We start from the raw sequence: 24,042 nt of genomic DNA on the forward strand, positions 1-24,042 counted from the left end.
TTTAAAACATTTACTATTGTAAAAAAAGTAAAAAGTAATTTTCAATGTGTCAGAAATTATTTTATTATAATTTTGATGCTTAATCCTAATAAAAATGAAGACTTTGTTGATATTTTGTAAACGTCCATTCTGTTGTTTGTTCCGTGGAAATATACGGTTGATAATCATCTTGATCAAAGAAAACAAAGTAATGGCATAGTATATAAATGCAACTGTGAACAAAAGTAATCCACCATCACAATTTAAAAGTATGATACAACTTTCTAAAAGATGTTAAATGCACTGTCCCAACTTAGATTGTTGCAAAGGTAGTACAATCAGATGTAGTTTTACCGGTAAAAGTATTATAGAAGCTCTATATTAAAAGTTAGATTATATTTTATTTTCTCTATTAAAAAAATTGACAAATTAGTTCATTTATATTAGATTAAATAGAAAATCAGTCATATTAAAATTTCATCTATTTCTGCTGTTAAAAATTGGTCCTTATACGTTAGCATGAGGTGTACATGGCACGTCATATGTTACTATTTGGTTATTTTGTAACCACGTCAATTTTTAATAGTACAAATAGATAAATTTTTTTAATAAAAATAACCAATTTGTTCTTTAGTCTAATATATAAAAATTAATTTACTTATTTTTAAAATAAAGAATAAAATAAAAACCTAACTCTCTACTTCTAAGTTCTAATAAACAATGGGGACGGGTTTCTTAGATGGATATATACAAGTTAGAAATTATTACCCCCTACATATATATATAAAACCGAACACTATCCGTCCTAGAGTCAACTGCATGGTATCTTTGAAATTTAACCCATCAAATTGATAGCTTCTGCAAATGTAGAGAGTGACAGACATGTGAAAGCATTCTGAACTGTGAAAATAGTATAATTCCACTTCATAGCTATAGCTATATATATTATATAATTCAATGAATTCAGAGAAAAACACTTAGCTTTTAGCACATTATAGAAAGAAAAGCACACCTCTAGCATATTGATCTTATTCACTATTTTCCTAGCACCTATTTGCTACGGGAAGTGAGGAATTAGTACATACCAGTGAGTTGTTGAATTTCATCTAAAGCTTAGCTAAAAATGATGGTCCTTATTCATTAGAAAGATAAGCTGCTTTCAGAATACAAATTAAAATTATTAGGTTAAGATTTGTTATGAAACGATGACTAAGTAAAAACTTCTATTTCTAATTGTCACTAGTTGTGACATATATGACAAGCAACAAACTTATCTAACATTCTATAAATAAACTTCACATGCATGTAAAGAAAAAATTTATCTAGCATTTTATGAATCAATGTCAGCAGTTAATTCAATTACAACATTTATTGTAGATACTAAGAAAAAAAAAACCCATGATATTAAGAACTGGCGACTTAAGTTTAACTTTTTAACTAAGTGATTTGAGCAAATTTCAATTATCTACAACACAAAAACTTGTAACATTTTTCTCCAATAATTAAAAGAACAAAATCAGTGGAAAATTAACACTAATAGTCAGAAACTTCTGCTTGATTTCCACATAAACAAACTCAAATAATATACAATGATTATACATAATTACTTGATCAAACCATTAAGGGCAGTTCTCCAATCACAATTAACGCCCACAAAATATTTCTAATTTTTGGTGCTGAAAAATTAAAACAAATAATAATAATAATAAAAAAAGCAAAAACTTGTTAAGTCCTATGAAACAGTACCTGTCTAAACAATTTCTTCACTGTACAGCAAAATTCCTTAATTATAACGATATGGATCGTGACCGAGTCGAAGCTCCAAGTCTACTTCATCTTCTTTCATGATTCCCTTCCTCGTCATTTCATTTTCATCTACTTTTGTAGGGTCAATTTGTAGGCTAAAATTTGCATTCAAGAGCTCTTCATTGATGCTCAATGATCGCGACCTTGCAGGAGCATATGGGAGTCTAGCGCTAGACAGTGGTGGTTGGAAATACATGTGATGATTCGTTTGAATTTGAGCCTCCACAATCTGATGGTACCTTGATGGTGCATAAGTTGGGATTGTAGGAGCATATCTAGGGTTCATGCTCAGAACTGCAGAGCTTGTCGGTTGCTTAGCCTTGACTCGATCTTTTCGATGTATGTTCATGTGCCCTCCCAAGGCCTGAGCGTTGGTGAAGCCACGCTTGCAGAAGATGCACTCGTAGGAGCGTTTGGTGGTTGCCTCCGTGTGGCACTTGACTTGATCATCATCGCTTTCTTCGCTCCAAGCATCCGAGCTTCCTCGCTTTCCTGCTGATTCCATCCTCGACAATAACTTATTGAAATCCTAATTACTCAAAGAAAGAAAGCAAAAGAAAGGGAGAGAGTGATGGAGTAAAGAAGGGTTATATAGAGAGAGAAAAAAGAGAGTAAGAAGATGGAAGGGAAGGGAACGTAAGAGACAGTTAGAAGACATTGGCCTTGTCATTGCATTTGGTTTGTATTTGTATTAGGAAAGACTAGTGGCTAGTTTGGATGGGCGGTGTGTTTACCTCCGGTGAGGTTAAAAACAGCGGTGGCGGTGAGATTAGTTACTGTAGCGGTGAGATTAGAAATAATGGTGGAGTGTGTGTTTGGATTCAAATGCAACTGTAGCGGTGAGATGAGAATAAAAATGACTATTAAGGACATCAGATTAGAATTAATATATAATAGAAGTTTTTTAAATTATTTTACTTTTTTAAAATTATTAAAATATGTGAATTTATAAATTCATTTAATAAAATATTAAAATGTATCTTCCAGTATTTTAATGATTTATATAATTAATTTAAATTATTTATTAGATAAAATGATAATTATTTTTATTTTTTATAGTTAAATATTTTTTATAACAATGATAAATATTATTTTCACAAATAGTAACATTATACTTGGATCAAATTTGGGAAAAAAATTAGTTTAACTTTCAAGGATAAAATGATAAAATAATAAATAAAAGTAATGGTGTTTTTGTCTCTTAAAAATACCAACAGCACCCAAGGGTTCCAATGTTGCTGAAACCTCCAGCAGAAATTTAGCTGTTCAGTCCGGTGGAATTGAATTCTCACTGAACTGATCTGCTTTTCCAAACACCATGGCAGTGAAGTTGGCACCCTCAACTGCACCTCACTGATGTACTGAAGCAAACCAAAGGAAGCCTAGGTTTTGGCGTTTGATTTTTCCTTTTGGTCGGCATTATGATGGATCCATTTACATATAGTATAGTTTACTTTACTTTCAATATAATTTAATATCTCTCCCTCACACGATCTCACAAACAGACGTTTAATTTGATTTGGTTTATGAGCATGTTTACGTTCTTTTCAGCCATGGTTTCTCTCTTCTTTAATACAAAACCCAACCATTAAATAACTATCTTTTCTTACCTCGCAATATATTTAGTTCGTATGGAAAAGATGATATTAAGCATCATAAAATTTGATATTAATATTTTAATATTTTTAAAATTTAATATATAATAATATTAAACTTGGTTTAAATTAACTTTACATAAAATTAATATTACTCATAAAAATGTTTTTTTCAAGAAAATGATAGTAAGATTTTCAAAAGAGTAAATTCATTTACAGTAAAAGAGATTTGTTTTTTGTTTATCTGATATATCATTTTTAGTTAACTAAATTATTTTTCATGAAATAAATAAAATGCAAAACTAACATTTCCGTGAATGTAACACACCTTTACTTTCAAATTATTGCAAACCCTTTGTCTAACCCAATAGACTCGGCTTGCATTCTGTCAAATATGAGATGGGTAAAAATTTTTGTATTTCATGCTAGCGTTACCCAAATCGTTGTGTAAGTATAAAAAAAAATTATTATAATATTTTTTTGAATCAAGATAATTTTTTATGCTTGTTTTATTATTTATGTGGAATAAATTTTTTGGGGGTTATGATTGTCTTTTTGAATAATAAAGATGATTTAAAGTTTTTTTCATTTTTATGGCGTATCAAACACTTAATAATAAAATTAGTTATAAATATTAATATAAAAATAACTTTTAGTTTTGTTTCCATTTTTTATATTATTTTGAATTGTAAATTGTACTTTCGGACTAGCCTAGGCTGGGCCTGGTACTCGAAACATGGTTACATCCATATGTCTAACTATAAAACAGAAGAAAAGAAAAAAGCAATCACAATTCAAATCTGTTGATAAGCTATTAAACTAATTTCTTTTTTCTTTTTATAATTAAACTAGGAATAGAAAGCGGAAAAAGACTGAAAACAAAGTTTAAGAAATAACCATTTAAAGGATATTTTATTATCTACTTTTTAACATAAATTAATTAGTACCATGTTGAGATTTGAGAATATATAATATGAAACCTAAATAAACCTTGAATTTGACATCATACAAGTATATATTTGTTTGCATAAGATATTAATAGTTAAAGGAAGTGATACTAATTTCATTCACATTATCCTCCTCTTTGACTTGTGAATATAAATATTATCATCATACCGCGTAATATAAGCATATATTGGGCATTGTTTCACTTAGGGTTTGAAGGGTAAACTAAAAATCAAAGAGTTTCTAAAAATTCTTTCTCCCACAAATTTCCTAAACTAAAGATTAAAGAATTAAAGCGGATTTGTATCATCTCAATTTTTTAATTTTATTTTTTTTTATCGAATTGTCAGTGTAAAAAATATAAATTTCAGTGTATTGAATTACTTTTTTACCCTTTTATTTAAGAGTGAGATGTTATAGATAATTGTATGGGTTATTTAAAAAAATATTCCTTTATCAATTATTGGTGAAAAGGACATATAATTTCCATGTTTAAGATGAAATAGTTATTGCAATTTGATTGGCAGCGAGTTCGATTCCAGTTACTTCTTAGTCTAAATAACATTATTTCATATAATAAAAATATTTTGATAGATTAATTAGCACATTTCGAATTTAAAACATTTTGATAATTTAAATAAAAACATTTATGAAATTTAAAATCATCTAATGCTATTAATAGTAAAGAAAACTTAAACCAACACATAAAAATTAAATATACAAATTTTAGTGTATAACTTTATAAGTGCTGACTTTATATTATACAACTGTTTGTTTTTTTGATAATTAAAAAATAAATGAGATTATTCGATAATAATAAATCTTAATTTTTAAAATTTATTTTTCATAATTTTAAACTTATTAAGATAAAAATCGAATATAATAATTTGAGTATTTCACGTTTTTAACAAAAGTAAAATGATAATCTGTTTTGCAAATATTTTAAAATATAATTTAATGTTTTCAATATTAAATGATGAAGTAGAACTCTTTGAATTAAATGAAATTTTATTATGGTTATCAAACACATTTAAAATATATATATTAAAAAAATATTTTTCAATAAAATAAAAATTTTCAATTATTTATCAATTAAACGCTATAAATTATGATCTATTTTAGTTTTAATATAGGAGTTGTTTGAATATTATAAATTTATCTTATATTGTATAATTATATGTATGCAATAGGCACCATAGAGATATTTATTAATTAAAATTCTTTAGGGAATTTTTTTTTTCATGAAAATCTTTTCTAGTGAAAATTTTGGAGGAAATACCCTGGTCCCTTAACTGGAAGCTTTCATGTATGCCGTAATGGCATGCTTCATCATATCAAAAGGAAAAACAAAGGGTTTTCTTTGCGGCTCATGCCTTATCAGCTACATGCCTTAATCTCATTCATATATGCAAATCTAGCTCCAACTAATCAACTTACTCCAAATTTAATATAAAACTTAGAAGGGAAATAAGGGAGCAGTTCAAAAAGAATAATTTGATGTTAACCCATTTTAATTATTTTTAGCGTAAACTACATTATTAGTCACTAAGTTATGAGTAAATTTTTGTTTTGACTAAACTAAAAAATTACAATTTGATCACTGAACTATTTAAAAGTTTTCATTTAAGTCATTGGACCATTAAAATCGATGTACGTGGCTTTCTTTGTTCACACTGTCTACAGCAATCGAAAGCTCTCTTTCTCTTTCTCTTTTGTAGTTAAGTTTTTTTTTCATGAAACAATTTTGGACATTACGAATATGCTAACCGAAATTCAAATAACTTTTTTCATCGATCTCCAATATTGACTGTTAGATCAACTTAGATGTAAGATATGTTCTTTTACTTGTTGTACAAGCCCAATTTTAACCCAGCCCAAACCCATCACCAAAACAACCCACCAGCCCAAACCCAAGACCCAAAATAGACCCTCAGCCCAATTACAAACAAACCCTAACCCAAACACTGTCAGAAAAAACCTAACCCCTAACCCTAGCCGCCGCACCTAGTCCACCTGCCCCTGCCACCGCCGCGCCGCACGTCACGTCTCTGCCATTACCAACTCCACCCACTTGCCTGCAAAATCAGAGAAAGAAATGACAAATAATAGATCAAATATTGTAAACATGGCTATAAAGCCATAACAACCAATGTAAAGAAAAAAAAAGGGATTTTGAAGGAGAAGAAATAGAAACAAAAGAAGGTGGTTACCGATTTGGATCTAGAGGTCTCTTTTAACTTTCACTTCTTTTTACTCTATTTATTTTTGTTTTTATTTTAAAAATATACGAAAAACAAAAAAAGAATAAAAAGGAAAGACTTTTACCTTCGCCGGTGGTGCTGGAGCGCTCGGGAGGCCGAGGAGAGTCATCGGAGAGAAAAGGGGAGATTTTTGATCTCCCCGCCGCCGTACACGGCGGCGCCGGCGCCGGAGGGCGGCGGCCGGTGCGGTGGCTCTCGGCCGGACCCTTGGCCGGCGCTCAGAGAGAAAAGGGGAGGGAGAGAGAGCATTTCGGGTTTTTTTTTTTGAAAAGGGGAGAAGAATGAAATTTTTGAAAATTTTTTTGAATATATAGGAGTGTGAAACGACGCCGTTTTGGCCCAGCTCCATAACGCCCAAAACGACGTCGTTTTGCTTTGGACCCGCGACCCGACCCGCTCCGACCCGAAGGATCCGCGTGTTTTTAATTTTCGGGCTATTTACGCGCGCAGTCCCTCTGACTTGTGGCGTGTTTCAATTTGGTCCTATTTCGCTATTTCTTTGTTTTAATTTGACCACAAATTTTTATTTCTGTTTCATTTTAGTCCCCTGAAGCGCTGCGTTTTGAGATTTTGGTCTATTTTCCATTTTGGTCCCTCTCCTTTCCGTGTGTGTTGCAATTTAGTCTTTTTAGTCCTTTTTTATTTCGAATTTACCCAGTATTTTTTATTTTACTTCGATTTAGTTCTCTTTTTAGTACTTTGCTATCATTATTATTATTATTATTATTATTATTATTATTATTATTATCATCTTTACTATTATTAGTATTGGTATTATTGTTGTTTCTTTTATATCTCCATTCATATTTACTTATGTATCTTTAAATATATATGTCTTATTATTATCATATAAGGGCTTGTATATATACATGTACATATTTTACATATAATTGGTTTAATATATACGTATACTCATATTTCTTTTTTATATATATCTATATACATATACATATTTTATTTTTATAAGTATATATATTTATATGTATGTATTTATGTATTTTTGTATATCTTAATTTGCATAGACATATACATACATATTTTCAATATATTTTAAACATATATATATAAATTAACGTATTTATTTGTATACGTATGTATATTTTCATTATTTTTAAACTTTCATTTATACATACATATTTTCATGTGTCTACTTTATATATGCATTTCATTATTTTCATATTCCATAATTTTATACACCTATATATATATGTACATATTTTTATATATATGCTTTTTTTTTCTTTTTTAAAATATACTTTATATATATATTGTAATTTATGAATATACACATATTTTATTTTTTGTCTATACATATAAATATATATAAATCCCTTTACATTTTAATTGTATTCACTATTTATTTATTTCACTTTCATTATTGTTTTGAACGAATGTTTAATTTATTTGTTTATATACATTGTTATTTTATATGATTGTAGGTTTGACTTTTATTTATTTTATATTGTTGCTATTGCTCGTATCATTTTTACACTTTTGTATTCATTATGATTTTGTCATGTATAACAATGTAATTTGCTTTCACATTTTTTACTACGACTTCATGTTTTTATTTCACTCGATAATAAAATTTGTTTAAAAAAATGATATTTTGTGTTTAGATTCGAGGAGGATCGTACCCTATCTTACTGGGTTTCGATTTCCACAATAAATCTAAACACACTAATCTTTTCAAACTCAAGTTTTGAAACGATCTCGGGAATTAAGAAAAGATCGTGTCCTAACTTACTGGGCATGATCCCTTTCCTAAACCCGAGATAATAAAATATCTTTTAAATAAGTAAAATTCTGGCATTCATTCACGTATTGGGAATTTGAGACATTGTATTCTAACTTACTGGATATGATTCTCTTTCTCGAATAATGTGAAATATGTCCATTTTCCTGAAAATTTTCAACGTTTTAATACAAGGATCGTATTTTTTTTTAATTCTTCTAAGTTTTCAATTTTCGACATTAAGACATTAAGTAATCAACTAAGGTACCAATTTTGGGCGTATCGAGGGTGCTAATCCTTCCTCGTGCGTAACCGACTCCCGAACCCGTTTTCTGAATTTCGCGGACCAAACTTGTTGTTTTAATAAAATCAAACCGTTTATTAAAAACGACCGCTTTTCGAGGTGATCCAATCACACCTTATAAAAAGGATTGGTGGCGACTCCTGTTTCATTTTTTTCAAAACCCAAGTCGACCCCGTTTTTATCAAAAAAAATGGTGTCAACACTTGTCAATCAGTATTGATCTATCTTACTAATCGTCGAATCGTGACTTGGAGCTCGCGGTTATAATTAAAAAAAAAGACATTTAACAACATAGTGACTTAAATAAAAATTTTTGAATAGTCTAATGACTTGAATGAAAATTTTCAAATATTTCGATGACCAACTGATAAATTTTTTTTTGTTAAATGACCAAAACAAAAACCTACCGATAGTTTATTGACTAATGGTGTAGTTTATCCTTATTTTTATTTGGAAATATCCAAACTGCTTATATGTTTTTAGTGTATGCTAATTTGGTTTATGATGGATTATTTTGAGACTAAAGACGGCCTTAAGCACGCGTTTAAGACACTTAACTTTTGACCATTTCCCTTAAGACAGCTGTTTTTTCTTGAACTATAATCTTGTAATTGTAATTATAATTGCAATTATATTTAATTAAGCGGTTAATTAACGAATCTTGTACAATTGGAAGATGGGCGTCAACGACAACAACACAAGTGCTGTAGCTCTTTCCTAGTGCCAATTCATTTTGTTGTTTCATCTTAACACAATAAAAAATTCAGAAAGGCTTTAACTGATCTTCTGGCTTTTATGTATTTCATTCATCTCAGAGAATTACGAGCTTCACTTTTTGGTAACTAGTTTTAATTCATGTGCTGCACGTAAAGATATTACTGTATATATTTTTTTTTACGTAAAGGATATCGCTATATGTTCTTTTACATAATCAACGTAATAATTATTTAAAACAATAATATAATTACTATTAGTAATACTTAATAAATAAAAATAATTTCTAATAATAAAAAAATAAAATAATTTATATAATTTATAACATTTTGAACTACTCAATAAATAAAATAATTTTATATTTGATATAAAAAGTAAAAATGTTATTGATTAAAAGATATTATATTTCAAATAACTAATTAGTCACGATTTTAATAAAATTTTGACTTATAATAATTTAAATAACATTTATGATATATAAGATTCATAATTTATTGATGGTGAACGACTACAGTGATGATGAGCTATTGGCTTGGGTTAGTATATGGTATGAGGTTGGGCTGTTACTAAAAGGGTTGAGCTTTCAGTAATGGTGAGTCAGATTAAGTATTATCTCAAATATATGTAACTGGGTTTTAATTAATTATTTATTTAATCAAACAAATTGTTAATAAATTAAAAAAAAAACATAGTTTCGAAATACTTGAAGAATCGAAACAGAATCGTCTGATGCGGATGAGTCAAATTCTTCACGTATTAAATATCGAGTAATTGGTGGATTTAAAAAAAAAATTTAGGTCGGAATTAAATTATATATTTTTACGATAATAAAAATATAATTTTATTATTTTGATAGTTTATATATTTATAATTTTTAAAGGATTAAATTAAATTTTTATTATTTTAAAGGTCAAAATATAATTATATCATTACTAATTTAAAATTTAATAAATTATAAAAGATCTAAATAGAGTTTTTAACTTCTATTAACCAACAATTACACCTCTCTCCATTTGTTGTTTCTTTGTTTTTCCTTAATTTTTTTTATGGCCACTTTCGACTAAATACATTCTTGATATCTTTTAAGAATTTCACTTTTCTTGTTTTTAATTACAAACTCTTATCCTCTTCAATTCTTTTTTAGTTCAACATCTCACATCCTACTCTATTAATTTAAGGGCCATTGTATCTACTTTCTTCCTTCAAAGTTGGATAAAGACTTTATTAGTTACATTGACCAACAAAGAACTTTGGGCTAATGTTAATTATAGAAGCCCATGAATTTTCAAAGTCCAATATTTGTATTCTAAGCTCTATTTTATTTCTATTGTTTGTTTTATTTACCATTCTTTCATTGTTTTGTTAAACATTTAAAGTCCACAAAGTTAATTCATGTGCCCATCTTCTCTTTCTTTCTCTTCACCTCAGACATGGATTTGTTCATCTATCTTTTCCAACTTCTATCTTTGATTAACACAGCCACTTGATTCAACATCTAATGACAATGGAGATATGAATTTGTTAGGACCAGTTTATAAACAAAAATAGTAAATCAATGTAAACACATCCTTACATTTTAAAACTCTAATTGAGAAATGACCGATTTTGTAATTGAGTACGAAAATGTCCTCAATGCAACTTAATTAATTAGTTGAATCTTTGTAGTCATTTTACTATAATTGCAACCTTCCATGAGAGATTGTTCCACTAATACTATCTCTACCCATTGATTAACATGTATTGAAAAGTTATTATGTTCCAAGTGTAAAGAGGGATAATCAACACTACTACCAAGGCAGACATGAATTTCATGTAGTCCAAACACGACCACAATTCCACCTATTCATACCAGTTTGACATCTAATCTCATATGTTGGATATGGTGTCCCAAGTGTTGAATTTTTATCTATGTACACTTGTATTTTTTCGAATAGATTGATTTAATAAAATTATTCATGAATTACATTAATACCCTTTGTAAATTTTCCTCGTGTGGTTTTTGTATGAAAAGATAAATGGAAGCAAATATTAGCTCACTGGTTATCTAATGTTTAACTAATACTAAGCGGTATTACGTGGTCAAATCATAATACGAAAATACAACTTATATTAGCAGATGAACCTAAACATGTCTTTAGTCTAATAAAAAAATTAGCAAACTGATTTAAAGACTAATATGCCATCAATCAAGTTCACTTGGGGAGATGCTTTGTCTTGGGCATCGGAGCGAATGACTCCTAGAATATATAGACATAGATGTGACTGACTGGACCGATTATAACAGCCCAATTTTAGTGAAATCGGAACAGTGGTTTCGAGACCACAAATCCAATCCGAACATAAATTTTATTTTTATTTTATTATATGGTTCGTATTATGATGACATGTCATGTAAAAATTTTGATACAAAAATTTTATCGATTAAGCGTTTAATTACCAGAAGGACTAAATCGCATAAAATGCGAAAGTTGAATTCTAGTAGCTATAAGGATTAAATAGCTATGGAATTCAAAACTAGAGGACCTTATATGAAAATCAGACCATTAAAGAAAAGTATGTAGATTTTTGTGACTCATCCATGGAAAAATTAGAAAAGAGTAAGGACTAAATTAAAAATCACAAAAATTAAAGATGATAATTAATTAAAAAGAAATTATCATCTTATTTTCATGTCTTCTTTCCCAAAATTTCTATGGAAACCCTAGGAAAGAGGGAGAAAACTTTCCAAGCTTAAAAAGGTATGAAATCAAGTCCCGTTTTTAGTAATTTTTATATTTTTGGAATCGGGATAGTCTAATCTATCTAATTGGGGGATTAATTTGAAAAGTTATCAAGGAAAAATTTGGGTCATGGATGAATATGCTGAAAATTAGAAATTTATGGTAGAAAATGAAAGGTTGTTGATAGATAAACAACTTTTACAAAGTGATTTTTTATGAAAACATGATTTAGGGACTAAAATGTAAAATTATGAAATTGGAGAAAAATGCTGAATTTTTATGAATACCTGTGCTATCAATTTTGTAATTGGATTTTGGTTAGGCTTGGAATAGGGATTAAATTCACAAGTTTCATTTTCCGAGCCTAAGGACGAAATTGGAATTTATGGAAAAGTTAGGGACAAAATGGTAATTTTTCTTAGGACGTAAACTGAGTCCAAATGAGTATGAAATATGAGAAATTGATGATTAAAGCTATTTATATAGATCTGGACAACTCACATTCGAGGTTAGATCGAGGAAAAGAAAAGATTTCATATTAGTAGATTATTTACGCGAATAAGTGTCGAGGCAAGTTCACGTAACTTAATTGAGCATGTAATTATGTTAAATTAAATTTTGTGATTGTATGAAATGTGATTATCATTCATGTGATTTACTTGGATGTTACAATATGAGAAATTAATACATGCTTGAAAATGGTGAAAAAGGGTTATGTCCCAATTGAATATTGAATTCCGATGAACATATGTGCTTTCTTGAAATGAAAGAGGTCCCGTATTTTTTACTGACAGGATTTAGCTCAAAAGAGTAATCCTATTGACCTCATTATGGAAAGGATTTAGCCCGGACGGGTAATCCTGATATAATACCTCTCGAGTATATGTTACAATTAGGATTTAGCTTGGATTGGTAATCCTAATTGAACTCTTTCGAGCATACATTATATAAATGATTTAGCTTGGACTGGTAATCCTGTTATACAATATGCGACTCGAGAGTGTGTTCCTCGATTAAGTGTCCTAATGGGTACTCTTGAAAAAGAATTGACGGGTTATTGAATCGTACACCTCAAGTATACCACTTGAGTATCCATCGGAATTTCAATGATTCAACAGACACAAAACCTCTTGGCATGACATGAGAATTATAGAATGAAATGAATGATGTCTTGAAGAAAAATGGTATGAAGAGCTCATCTATGATTACTTGATTGATATGAAGATTTTGTGATAACATGTTTGATTGAATGTATGTGTTTAGACAATTGTGTGAAATGGATGGAAACATGATATCGTATGCTTAGATTCAATAAATGGGATTGGTAAGTTTAGTTTTCCGTTATACCAACTTACTAAGCATGTAATGCTTACTTCATTTTATTTTCCCCTATTTTATAGTGCTCGAAAACTCGTGAAGGTTGGAGATTATTGGAGCATTGTCACACTATCTACTAGCTATTTTCGGTATTTATAGTAGAATCATTTTGGTATAATGGCATGTATAGTACAACTTGGCCAATATTGGCTTGAAAATGATGTTTTGTAACCTAGCTATTGGAATGGCTAGTAATGGTTTATTTTGGTATGATTAAGTAGGTTATTATGATATATACACATGTGTTATGTTAAGTACATGTGATCAAATGATGTTAAAGCCTAAGTTAAACCAAGGTAAGTTTATAAACACATATGCATGTAATGACATACCTTGTTGAATGATGGAGTTTGCTTGATTTAAATGCTTGAAATGGTTGGTATTTGATGTGAGATTTAAGTGCATGCCTTTGGTGTGATTTTGGGTGAGAAATGAAGCTAGAAATGACTTTATTTTGTCCACATGGGCAGACACACAGGCGTGTATCTAGATTGTGTGTGACACACGGCCTGGTACATAGGCGTGTGGTTAAATTGTGTCCCTTTCACCTTAAATTTGAGAAACAGAATGCTAAAAATTGAGCACACGGGCAGAGACACGGGCGTGTGTCTCAGCCATGTGTGCAACACGGCCTAGAACAGGGGTGTGTGCCTTGGCCGTGTGAAATCTGCACCTAATTTCGAAAGAATTTAATTAACCACATGGCCTAGCACACAGGCATGTGGCATGACTGTGTGCACAAGTCAGAGAGTTACATGGATTTGAACACGGCCTGCTAGGGTCACACGGGCGCGTCCCTTGGACTACACGGGTGTGTGAACCCTCTAACTTAGAAAATTTTTGTAATTTCGAGAAAAATTCTTAGAGTTCTCGATTAAGTCCCAACTCGATTCTAGTGCTTGTATTGGGCCTCGAGGGTCCAATTAAGGGACGTTTTAAATGATCTCGATTAATGAATAGTAATTTACATAAATTAGTTGTAAAATGTTTTGAAAGTTTTGGTAATGCTCCGTAACCCTGTTCTGGCGACAAATACGAGTTAAAGGGTGTTACACTGATAGTGCATCAGATAGGACTCAAGTATAATAGATCCTGAATTCGTTATGGATTTATTCACTTGTGATGTTCATAGTGTGGCATACCTTAATATTGGGTGGATGATGGACTATATACGCGTAACTCGTATACTTTAATGTAAGTAAAAGCCTGTGTTCAAATGGATAAGGAACCAAAAGCTGGTGCGTTGGATATACGACTTCTGCAGTATCTAACATCATTCACAATAGTGAAATTCATAGCCCAAGACACGGGTAAATGATATTTTCTCATTGGAATTACATGATAGATGAAAAGTAAACGTTGCTATAGGCCATTTGTCTTTGTGATGAATGACTTAATTACTATATGATAATAATTGACATTTCATGAAGAAAGATGTAATGATTACCATGAGGTAAAATAGGATCATATTGGGACAACGAATTTATCCCAAAGAGATTAAGGATATCTTATAAGAGTAACACACTTATGACAAGTTAATCAAATGAGCTTGATCGGGTAGCTTTCATAATGGTATGTTATTAGGGAGAGCTCAGTCACGATACTATAGTGGAATGACTTCATGACAAAATGAGTTTATAATTAAAGGATAAAAGTTGGAACTTAATTATAAATCATTTGAGCTCTAATTACATATGTCCAATTGGTCCCTTTGCTAGCTTATTGAAACAAAAAATGAAATGCATGTTGAATCAAATGAACAAAAATGGATATAAATGATAACGTTAGAGAAATGAGTATAGAAATGAATTGGTTTCTAAGTATAGAAATGACCTAAGAATTAGTTTAAGTTTATTGAATTATTATTTAATTAAATATAAAGTTCGAAAATAGAGTTAAGTTAATTGGTCATTACATTGAATGTTTTTCTCATATATTCTTTTACAGTAAAGTTGTCATGATTTTAACAAAATTAGAATTGGGTTAAGAAAATTATTTAATTGGAAAAATTAATTAATTAAAATTAATTTAATAAATAATATTGATTTTGGGAAATAGAAAAAAATGTATTGAATTTGAATAAATTACAAAATTTTGGGTTAAAAGTCCAGGAAGGACATATAATAAAACCTAATTCAGGAGAGGCCCAAATCCCCATCATAATATATATGAGGGGAGGCACACCCTATTAGCTGCCTCTGTAACACCCTTAACTTGTTTCCATCGTTAGATTAGGGTTACAAATATTATTGGATGATTCAGAATAATCAATAATAAATAGCAACAAGTTACCGAATTAATTAACAAAATTTGATAAATAATTCAAATCGGAGTAGAACCTACACTTATGGGCCTTAAATCGAGCCTACGAGGCCTTTAAAATAGTTTAGTAACAATTAGGGACAAATTTGAAACAAAATAAAAGACTTAGGGCAAAAGTGAAAATTTTCAAAAGTGGGGTCACACGACCATGTGTCCAGGACGTGTGGCTCCAGACATGGTTGTGTATCTAACCCACACGCCCGTGTGCTCACTCGTGCAACTCGTTGACTTGGGTCACACGACCATGTCGCAGGCCATGTGCCAACCAATATGAACCTTGCACTTAACATGTTAGGGGGGGCACATGCCCTTGTGGGTTGCCCGTGTGTGGCACATGGCTGTGTGACAACCTATGTCCCAGGCCATGTGTGCCAAAAAATGACTCAAAATATGCTCATTTTTCCTTCAAATGCTTAGGAGCATATGATCAAAATACCTCAAAACACATTCAAGAATAACAAAAATATGCCAAATCAACAATCAAAGACCTAACCAATGTGTCATCAATGACACCACATCAATCACCCAACATTTCACTACTTTAGTTACATTACACAAGCCACAACACACTCAAATATAACTTACCTTCAATTCCTTTATACCAAACCTAATTCAAGCTACACTTACCATTTCATGCTTGTTCAATTATGCTTAAACTTGGAATTAAACATACATACCACATTTAGCTACTCATACCAGCATCAAAATGCACAACCAAAACACAGTACATATGCTTATGAAACATTACAAAACATAACTGAATGCTCCTATTACATGCCATATAAGCCAAGTCGAATTCAAAATCTACCAAAAGATCCTCGGATAGTGTGATTCTTCAAGTTGATCTGATCTCCCAATTTCCACAAAACATAATCTACAAAGAAATAGACAAGGACACAAGTAAACTTTCATAAAACTTAGTAAGTTTGTCAATTAAACGATAAAAGCTTGCAGTATTAAAATAATAATTCAAATATCAAGATTTTTAAATAAAGTTCCTGTCAACAAGGTTATTAACAAAATTGTTGTCAATCATAGCTCACAATAGGTGAGTAATGCTCAAACAACAATAAAAATAAATTTTCCACATTTCAATAACATTCAGTGATCAATAAACAATGCCTAATGAACGATACACAGATACGAATACATGATTAACCATCTAGAACACACCAGTCACTCATATGAGCCAATCCAACCAATAACATACCTCGACACTAAGTGCCTAGCCCTTAGGCTAACATTCACCCCCGTAACACATTAGGAAACACTGTAATATAACATGATAGTCTACAACAAATGCAGGACCTTGGTATTTTCAGTGAATAGAGGATATACAAAAATAATCGTCATATCTCATATCAATCCCATATCACTTGCAAAATAACCTATTGGTATGCCAATCGTAGTCTATCCTACATTCATCGGCTCATAGTATTTCAATTAATAATTGATACAATATCAATTCATTATTTCCATTCTCAATTACATGCATCAATATTATCCAACATTATACAATTAAGTTCACATAATACATTTAAAATGTATAAAAATTAAATCGAATGAACTTACCAGATTAAACTACAGTGATGACAAAAGTATAGGGACTATTCTGTAGTTTTCTCTTTTCCTTAGTTTTCCACTCATTCTTGATCTAAACTAATGATTTCATTCAATTTACTAATTCCAACAGAAAAATTAACTCATTTTATGCTATTAAGCCCATTTAGACATTTTCACAAAATTGTCCCCAACATTTTACTTTTATGCAATTTATTCTTTAAGCTCAAAACTTGCAATTTAACCAATTTTAACTAAAACTAAGTTCAAAAAAATAGTATAAAACTCCACTACATTCCATACTTGCTGTTATTTCACATCAAGTCCTTGTAATTTATCACTTTAACATTTTAGTCCTTAAACATTAAAATTACTAAAAACCATTTTACAAAATATTCCTATTATACAACCAAGTTTAATAATCTACCATAAAACTTTAAGAACAACTCAAACTCATCAATGACATAATCCATAACATTTGGAAGTTTTACAAATTAGTTTACGAGTTAGATAGATTAAGCTAATACAAGTTCGAAAACATAAAAATCACTAAAAAATGGGTATCAAACACATACCAAATAGGGAAACCCTAGCTAGACAAAGCTTTCTTCTTCTCCAAAAATGGCTACACGATTTAGCATCAAGGAAAAAGGATAGAAAATGATAACTAATTTTGTAATCTTTTAATTTATCCTTTCATTTACCTATTTACTATTTTACCTTTTTAATATTCATTTAAACTTCAACAATTGTAAGTCCATTAATGTCCACTAACATTACAAATGGTCTAAATACAATATAAGTCCTCCCACATATACCATTTAAGTAATTTAATTACAAAAATTCAATAGTGATTAACCTTTACAATTTAGTCCTTTTTAATTAATTAGGACCTAATCATAATTAACCATAATATAGAGAATTCCACATCATTCATACCTTTTGGCCAATTAAAGAGGGTCCAATTACACAATTGATCATTTAATTATTTTTAATTATTAATTACTTAAGCGGACTTACTCATCGAATTTGTGGTCCCAAAATTACTGTTTCCAACACCACTGAAAAATGAGCTATTACAGCCCCCGCTCCTAGTTCAACTAGGGAAGAGTTTTTTCTATTAAATAAATATTATTTGTGTTCTACTAATTCAACTAGGGTTTCACTTCCTCTCCCTATAAATAGATGACAGTGGTAAAGCTTAAAACAATAAGTTTTATACAACTTTAAGAATTTGAGATATTGTTATTCTTCCTAAAAATAGTGAGAATTTATTTTCTAAGTATAAATTCTATTTTCTAGGGATAACAATTCTACTAGTTTCTACAAGAGAGAGATTTACTTTCCTGCTAAAAATAAGAAAATTATTTCTTATTTTGTGTTTGATTAAAAATTGTTCGAGCCCATACTCGAGCCAGTTTGTGATACGAGAGTAGTGGAGAAGGCTGTTCAGTTGAAAGTAGAGAACGTTAAGGATTCGTCTCACTCAAAGAACACATATATTTCTAGAAAATTTTATTGTTATAAATATTAAAAATCGACTTGATTTTCAAATTTTTTCACTGTGCAAGAAATCATTTTCAAATAAGATTTTTTCCAAAAATTAGTATCAGAGCTAGGTCGTGCTATGTTTATAGTATAAATAGATACTGAAATTTTCTACCTTCTTCATATGTGATTAACTTTTTGATGAGGTGGTGTATTCTTGTAATTATTAGCATGTTATACGTTATTTATGTAAATGAATGTACTTTTTATGATTTTATTATATAATGATAAATAATTTTGCCAAAGTTGTGATTCCTAGAAATTTGGTTGTAATTATTATTAATATTTTTGATATATGTAATTAGATCGTGGACTATCATCTCCACATAATAATTATTTTATTTATTTTTAGAATAATTCATGTGAGCTAGAAACGGATATAAGTATTATGCAACCACTTTTTTAACAAATCTTGGAGAATCGAGACATATCCATGACTAGTTGGGATAACACAAAACCAATCGAACCAACTGAAAAAAGGCTGATAGTGGTCCCACCACAGAGACCATTGGTGGTTCGACGATGGTGGCCAACAACAATGGCCAATGGTGATCAACTATGCCTAATAGTGGTGGCCGATGACAGTGGCTGAATGTGGCAACGATGACGACGATGGCCTGACGATAATGACTTCAATCAAGGTGGTAGCAGAAAGTTCGTGGTGGCCATAGCAGTTCGTTGGTAGATTCTTTCGTTGTTTTACAAGTCATTAATGGTTTAGGGAAAAATCTCTTAAATCAGGATATTTGGTTTTCAACCAAAAGACCCAAAGTATGCATTGGGGTAATCATTGTAATTTTAATTTTATTTTTTTCTAAGATGAAATCATGGAAATTTTGACTGGTCAGATCCATTTAATTTCATGCTTTTATATAATAGTATGATGATATTTAAATTGACTGCAAAAGTATGTTCATGCATGTGTAAGATAAGCATTCCATATAGTTTTGGAGAAGAATGTTGTATGTATTTGTCATGCATTTATTAATAATTCATGATTGAAACTAAATATTAAAAACCTTGCATGTATTTAAAAGAATAATTATATTGTAACCCTATGATAATTGGTTGGCAATGTTGTAGGTATTATCATGTGATATAGTCTTAGCATGTCACTCGATAAGATTGTCTCACAATGACTCATTTATTGTACATAATGTAATAGGTGTTGAGTTTATGATTATAAACTTAAGATCTTCTAGTTAAGTAACTTCCCACGAAGCTCTTCTTAAGTTAGAATAATGGTTAAAAATTAAAAGGTTATTAGTAAGTGTGAATGCCTAAGGAATTAGGTATATGTATTAATTGGATGGAAATCTATATTCTTACTAGTTGATTAAGATTTCATCAAAATGACTTAATCCAATGGGTGTAGGAATTATCGTTGCAATGACTTACAAATGTTTTCAGGATTTAATGCAAGACGAATGCATCATCCTAATGCATATCGTATGTTGCAAAATGTTTTGTCAATATTTGATAAATACAAAGATGTTAATGAATGAATATTTTATTTTTTAGCTAAAAAATGACACCTACTCCCTTACTAAACATATTGAGAACAAACTGAACAGAAATAACTATAAGGAATGAAAAAGGAAACTCATGATTGTCTAAGTTGTGAGAAAATAAAAATAATCCATGAGAATAAATGCCCTCTGGCCACTCAGGCTAAGGCTAGAAAATAGTGGGAGGACTTGGATGAGATAGCTCTTTGCTATATTCTAGCAAGCCTGACCAACACCTTTTATAGGCAACAAGAGAGTTGTAAGATTGCCAGAGCAATTGTAGACAAACTAGAGGACATGTTCGGAGGCCAAGCTGCCTTGGGTCGACAATTGACTATAACTAGTTTGATGAATGCCTAAAAAAATCCTGACACTCTGGTCAAATACCATATGATTACTCTTATGGGGTACTTTGCTGAGGCCGTGGATATTGTGGCCAATCTAGACCAGAACATGCAAATAGAAGTGATATTCGAAAGCTTGTCTAAGGACTTTGTAGACTTTAGGGCCATATATAACCTTGGACATAGGAATCTAACGCTTACACAACTCATGAAGGAATTACAATCCTATGAGTGGATGTTGAATGGCAGTTAATCGATTCAAAAAGTAGAAGGAAACTTAGTAGTTCCTTCTTCCTCTAAAGGGAAGGGAAAGCATGCTAAAAGTAACAAGGCGAAGTCCTTTAGGCCACTTAAAGTGAAAGGAAGAGAACCAAGAAGTCTAAAGACGTATCTAAGTCTAAGGGTTTCTTCTATAATAAGAAATGACATGTCAAGGCCAACTACTAAGAGTGGAAGGGTTACCTAGCAAAAAAGGGCAAAGGTGTTGGATTTGGTGCCTTGAGTGTAATATTATTCATTTATAAACTTGTAATTTTTTTGAATAGATTGGTTAATAAAAGAAATTCATTGATTACATAAATATACTTTATATGATTGTCCTCATATAGTTTTCGCATGCAAAGTAAAATCGAAACAAATATCGCTTATTGGTTGTCTAATGTTTAAACTAATACTAAGCGGTATTAATGGTCAGATCCTAATACGGAAAGACAACTTATATAAGTAGACGAACTAGAACATGTTCTTAGTCTAATGGAAATTGAAGAAACCGATTGAAAAAATAATATGTTGTCTATCAAGTCCAATTGGGGAGATGCTTTGTCTTGGGCATCAAAGCGAATAACTCCCAGAAGATAAAGATATAGATGTGGCTAACCAAACTAACAGTACATTGGATTGGACTTAAGAAGAATAGATCCTGAATTCACTTGTGACATTCATAGTGTGGCATACCTAAATATTGAGTGGATGACAGACTATGTATGCATGACACATACACTTTGATGTAAGTAAAAGCTTGAGTTCGAATAAATAATGAACCAAAAGTTGGTGCATTGAGTATAGGACTTCTGCAGTATGTATGGTTATTCACAATAATGGAATTCATAGCCTGAGACATGGGTAAATGATATCCTCTCTTTGGCATTACATGGTTGATAAAAAGTAAACGTGGTCAGAGTTCATTCATCTTTGTGATAAATGACTTGATCACTATTTGGTAGTGGTTGACTTTTCATGAATGAAGATATAATGGTTACCGTGAGATAAAATAGAATCATCTTGCGTGAATGGATATTATCCCAAATAGATTGAAGATATCTTATGAAGGTAACACACTTATGACAAGGTTATTGGACGAGCACTAATTGAGTTACTTTCGTAATGGTATACCATTGGGGAGAGCCGAGTCACAATATTATAGTGGAATGAATTCATGACTAAATGAGTTTATAAATAATAGGCAAATCTGGAACTTAATTATAAATCATTTAAGCCTCAATTTCATATGTCAAATTGGTCCCTCTTCTAGATTGCAAAAACCATAAATGAATTACATTTTGAATCAAATGAACATAAATGAATAGAAATGATGAAATGGAGAAATAAGTGTAACACCTCATACCCAACCCAGTCGTTGAGCCAGAATATTAGGATGCTAAACCACTGTCTCACATCTCATACAACATAAGTTGACACATTATTAAACATACATATTTTTGTTTCATTTATTATTATAGCATTCATACGAATTTTAGTCATACTTACTCTAGGGTGTATAAAACGTGCTAACACACATTGTACAATCATAAAATAAGCACCAAACAAGCATTAGGATTACTTAGCAAAATATACCAAAACTGTTATGTAGGTATCGATACTGGTAGAGTGGTATTGATAATTCTCTCAAGTGGTATCGATACCGCTTGGAAAATCGATACCAAACTTGCTTACTATTTCTCTCCTGAAGAACCCAACTTTTGGAAAATATCAGTACCACTAAAAAAGTATTGATAATTTTACCCCAAGTATCGGTACTCATCGCAAAATATAGATACCAACTAGTGAAACTGGCTTCCTACACTTCAAAAATTGTAGAGGTATCATTTTTAAAACTTGAGTATCGATACCTCTATTCCAAATCTTAAAAATGCAACATATATCATCACATAGATTGTTCCTAACTAGTTTAAAACATCATGCATCAAATACCACATAAATTTAGCACCAAAATGTCCCAAATATGAGTCCCAACATCATATTTCAAGTCCACAATTTCCAAGTATAATAGACATGCAAACAACTAAAAATCATAGAAAAGTCAACATAACATCTACCACATTACCTTTTTCTCTAAGAAATAAGAATAATCAGATAAAACCTACTAATAGCAACTAAAGTATTTGGCTTGGATCACCACCCGAGACCATACTGCTCACACCGGCACCATTTATCTACAATAGTTTAAAAAGAGTGGGTGAGTTTAACCATCTTAGTGAATGCTCAGAATAACCACAATGTACACACAATATCAAAGGTTAAGCAAGAGCATACTACAACATGTTCACAACCATATTCTAATAAATTCAAAATAATATATTTACATTTCATTAAGTCATAAAACTAACATATACTCCTACATGCAATTACACTCAACCCACTTATATATGATTCATTTAACAATAATTCATCAAGACCAAACGACGTATACATGCTTCAATTGTAACACACCAAGATTTTAAGTTTTTGAATTGTTAGAAATTATCAAAGTGAAGTGATCTGGTTCAGTGGTTAAGTGTTGTGGTTGTGTGTGAGAGGTTCTAGGTTCAAATCCATTCCCTTGTATTTTTGCTAAAATGTTTTCTTAACCCTTAACTTTGAGTATCTGGTTTAAAATCTATTTGTGCATATCTGTTAGTAAAAATGAGCTTATTGGTTTAGCGATAAAGCCTTAGCTTACCTTTTTCTCTTTTCTTTTCTATTTCTAGATATTTTATCATATTTTTTTGCCATCAATTTCCTTGTCTTTGTGTTTTTTTTGTTAATTTGATTGTTTAATTGTCATCATTGCCTCTGTTTTGCCATCAATTCCCTTTTCTTTGTTTTGTTTATTCTGTTTATTTGATTGTTTAATCGTCATCATTACCTTTGTTTTGCCATCAATTTCCTTTTCTTTGTTTTGTTTATTCTATTTATTTGATTGTTTAATCGTCATCATTACCTCTGTTTTTCCATCAAATCCCTTTTCTTTCTTTTGTTTATTTCTATTTATTTTATTTTATTGTATTGTATTTTTTGTTCAATCATCATCTTGCCTTTGTTTTG

At 30.5% G+C, this 24,042-nt stretch overlaps 1 protein-coding gene across 1 annotated transcript; it reads right to left on the minus strand.

The window, feature by feature from the left end:
- Positions 1–1,762: 1,762 nt before the first annotated feature.
- Positions 1,763–2,290, minus strand: LOC107895901 (transcriptional regulator TAC1). The gene has a single exon (XM_016821114.2). The coding sequence runs from the start codon at positions 2,288–2,290 to the stop codon at positions 1,763–1,765; it is 528 nt and encodes a 175-aa protein (XP_016676603.2).
- Between the last annotated feature and the right edge of the window lie 21,752 nt (positions 2,291–24,042).

Source organism: Gossypium hirsutum, chromosome A10, assembly GCF_007990345.1.
Source record: "Gossypium hirsutum isolate 1008001.06 chromosome A10, Gossypium_hirsutum_v2.1, whole genome shotgun sequence".
Classification (NCBI taxonomy): Eukaryota; Viridiplantae; Streptophyta; class Magnoliopsida; order Malvales; family Malvaceae; genus Gossypium; species Gossypium hirsutum.

What these genes read in the sequence shown, in the direction of transcription:
- LOC107895901 (XM_016821114.2), bottom strand. Translation starts at nt 2,290, where the DNA reads ATGGAATCAGCAGGAAAGCGAGGAAGCTCGGATGCTTGGAGCGAAGAA.